The 3,803-nt window shown below is 42.3% G+C and overlaps 1 protein-coding gene across 1 annotated transcript in view; it reads right to left on the reverse strand.

The window, feature by feature from the left end:
• Positions 1-203: 203 nt before the first annotated feature.
• POMT2 (protein-O-mannosyltransferase 2) overlaps positions 204-3,803 on the reverse strand; it is a gene marked incomplete at its 5' end in the record, with an annotated part of 18,998 nt that continues 15,398 nt past the window's right edge. Inside the window, 6 exons of the mRNA XM_010189556.1 lie at positions 204-309; positions 412-526; positions 1,126-1,266; positions 3,144-3,249; positions 3,460-3,519; positions 3,733-3,803. Of these exons, the coding sequence (XP_010187858.1) occupies positions 204-309; positions 412-526; positions 1,126-1,266; positions 3,144-3,249; positions 3,460-3,519; positions 3,733-3,803 (599 nt within the window). The remainder of the gene's footprint in view (positions 310-411; positions 527-1,125; positions 1,267-3,143; positions 3,250-3,459; positions 3,520-3,732) is intronic.

Consider the following 3,803-nt stretch of genomic DNA (forward strand, 5'->3'; position numbering starts at 1 on the left):
GAGTCTTTTTAAGAGGACCTTCTCATCCTCTGCATCTTCCAATGCAGGCAGTGCAAACAAATGCCAAAGCTACAGGGCTACTATACCCAGAGTTTTCCAGAGAAGGCATTTCATAGTCACATGTCTCCAAAGCACCAGAATCAGCCTGCATGCAGCAGACCTCATGCTTCTCCTCTGCTGCTTCCAGGCTCCCTTTGCTGGCTCTAGAACTCCCAGGAGTCCATCCACCGGAGCCCTGCCATGGGGCTGCTGGGGTCAGAGGCCATGGGTCCTATCATCCCGTAGGACAGAGGATGGAAGAGGTAGAAGCTGTGAAAAGAAACAAAGGCTGAGGATAATTAACAGGCACTAAGGTTTCCTTTGCAACAGTGACTGCCTACATTCAGGACAAAGTCAGCTTTGAGCACTCACCTGTACATGATAAGCAGAACCAGTGCCAGGAAGCCTCCTCCATATACTTTTCTAGCTGTAGTGTTGGGTGACAAGAAGCCAGCACAGAACTTCAGTAGTGTGTCCCAGGTGATTCCTAGGAGAAGGAAGAGGTAGAATTCAGGAGCAATGCAGAGGACAAAACAAAGCTGCTATGTTCAGCCATAGACTGTGCTGACAAAACTCTGTTAACACTAGAAAACTCTGTCAATTTAAAATTCATCTACCTTGGTAACCTTCAGGAATATAGAGATTGCTTTGTAACATCAGAAAGTTCTTTTTTCCTAACCTTTCCATTTAAATAAATGTAAAAGAGATCTAGGCCCCAGCATGCCAAGTTGGTACAAAATTGTAGGAAAAACTACCAAGACTGAATTATAAACAGATATGACAGAAAAGCGGAGGCAGAAAACAAAGGGAAGTAACCTGTATAAAAGCATATGTAAGAACAGTGACACAGCAGAGAATAAGAATCATGTCTCTAAATTTAAATGCCCTAAGCACTAGACATGACTGTCTCTTCAGGGCAGTACCAAAAAAAGACAGTTTGGCACTGAAGCTGCTTTGTGAAAGACATTTTGAATTAGTCAATGTTTTTAAGCTCAAGCAAGCAGAAAACCTATGGGAAAAAAATACTGTTTAGTCTGAAAACATCCCATTTAAAAGAATTGTCTTCTCCAAGACTCTAGTATTTACCTGTCAACATGCTGGAAAAAAGCATGGCAGGAAAGTAGTGGTGAAAGTAGAGAACTCGGCCCATCATAAAAAAAGGGAGATAATGAAGAAGCCAGCCCAGCATGATCTGCCCTCCACCACACAGCACGACTCTGGACAGTTCTGGAACACACATAAACAGACTTTAGCAGAGAAAAACTCAACTACAGTTCCAATTTGCAAGCCTTATCACAGTCAGGAAACGCAACAGGAATGATCTTTGCAGGAAGTCATGTACTGGTCTGAAATTGCTCCAAGCCTCTGCAAAACCCTAGCTGCATTCCTTATAAACAGACAAACACTCTTCAGAACAGTTATCAAAAAAGATACACAAAGGCTTAAGTCTCAAGGGACTAGCAGGAGGTTGACCATGCTCTATATTAGGACCACAGTTGCAGTTTCTCAGGATGTACATCAGACTAATCACATCATTACAGCTTCTGATGCTTTTTATTGTCTCTGCAATGAGACTACAAGCCATCAAGATGATCACTTTGCCAGCCTTTCCTGGAAAGAAATGTTGACTAGCATTCAGAGCCTGGGGAAGGGACTGAGAGCTCTGGCATCTGCATGTAGAATAGTCAATAATTAATTGTGTAACTGAATAGTTTCATATCACATTTTACCATTCACTTCCCACGAAGAGATCTACAAAATGAAGAAACCATTGATGTAAACTGGCATGGTCCAAGTATGACTTACTAATGTTTGTAAAAAGCTCTACAGCTTTGTCATCGGACAAAGGATCGTTGCATCTCTTGCATGTGTCATTTGCTTTTCATAAATATCAGGAAACATTTCTCATTTCACAACACCATGCATACTACAACAGTACACAGAACACGCAGAGGTCAAGAGCAGGGCATTGGTCCAACTGGTCTGTCTCCACTACAGTCAACACAGGTAGCTCCTTGCAGTGTTTTTGTTGAAGATCTGTCCTGTTCACTATTAAACTATTTGTGATATGATGCTCCCACTCTTTTCCTCGTGGCCATTGCTCGATCACATAAGCTCAGTGGTTTCCCACTCTTGGCACACAAAGTCACACCATCCACACACTTTTAAGGTGCCTGCAAAAGGCATTTGTGAAAAGGAAGCCTATAATCAGTAACCTATATGTGGTATCTCTACTAGAATAAACATATGGGAAGCCTGCAAAGTAGAAGCAGCTAAAAATGACATGATCAGTAGATCTCTGCATCAGGAAGCTTTCCCTGACATAGATTTTATCAGCTTCTCCTACTGCTATGTCCAGATCAAGTATAGTCTTTCCAATAGATATGCATCTAGACATTTCTGAGCTGCACTAATCAATGTAACTGACAGCAATTGTGGCTAACATCTTGACTTCTGAGCAGTTCACAAGCAGCTCCCATGCTAGGCTGAGCTATCGCCTGCACAGCTGGCATATGAGCTACAGAGTAATCCAAGCTCTTGTTTCCTCCAAGAAAACAAGGCAGCAAAAGCCTACTGAGACTTACATCTTTGGATCACCCTAAGATGCCAGCTTATACTGAGTCCAGCTCTGTACTCTCCAGTAGAGGACTAGTAAGACTTTTGAGGAGCCACTGATAATATCTCCTGCCTGTGAGTCACTTCCAGAGCTTTTCTCTTTGGCTAAGTAGGTGTTTCAGAGCCGTTGCCGACTTCAGGATTTCCAATCAAGTCTTACAGGCTTAGGAAATTTGGCAGCTCATCAGGAACGGTCTGCCATGCAAAAAGTGAGATTTACTCATCAGAGCGATTACTTCTCCTAAGGAACCCTTTGTTCCTTACATGTCACACTGTTCAGTGCTACACTTTCAAAGCACTATATAGCTTAGTGTTTTGTTCATATAGCTGCCTTCAGTGTATTTTGTGCAACCCCCAGGGTTTCAATACAATATAAAAAAAAGATTTTTTTCATACAGGAGTCTCAGGATGAGCTTTGCTGTATCACAAAACCAGGATGTTATAATAGGGATTTTATAGTGCAGGAGGGATAAGAAGACTGACCTCACCTTTGAGCTCAGATGTCAGTTGGACACCTCTCTTCAGGGTCACTGCAGTGGAAAGTGCTATCAGAAGATATAACCCAATAGTGACCAGATTTAGCCACCAAATAACCTACATAGGAAAAAAGAAAGATTTGGGACTTTAGGCTGGACATAGGAATGTGCATGTGAGATGAAATGAAAAGCTACATGCAAGCATAAGAGAACATTGAGAAAGACAGTCCAAAAGGAGGAGGGGGAGAGAATCATTGTCAATGGCAGAAGCAAGAGTAAGCTAAAATTTGCCAAATACATTGATGTGAAACCTCCTACTCCAACGTACCGGGTTTCCCAGCAAATAAACTCGATAATCAGTCTCATTGACACCAGAAAAACGTAGACCCTGAGGAAACAGATCACAAGGGAGTAAGATGGGTTTGCACCAATCCAGTTTGTATTTTGCACAGTGTCAAAGGTAAGACAAATTCCCATCCGTGCAGCTCAGGTGCTACAAAAGAAAGCTGACAACATCTCCAATGCAATTAAGAGGCTCTATGCTTCAAGAAGGCAGTAAAAGCACTTGAAAACAGAAAGGAAGGTGGATTGATAAATATACCTGGTAGTTGATGGGCCAGTGCCAAGGTTTGGATGTAACTTCATTGTCCTTTGGTTTGAGGCCACTGTTTC

The sequence above is a fragment of the Mesitornis unicolor genome, unplaced genomic scaffold (assembly GCF_000695765.1).
Source record: "Mesitornis unicolor isolate BGI_N332 unplaced genomic scaffold, ASM69576v1 scaffold11538, whole genome shotgun sequence".
In the NCBI taxonomy this organism is placed as follows: domain Eukaryota; kingdom Metazoa; phylum Chordata; class Aves; order Mesitornithiformes; family Mesitornithidae; genus Mesitornis; species Mesitornis unicolor.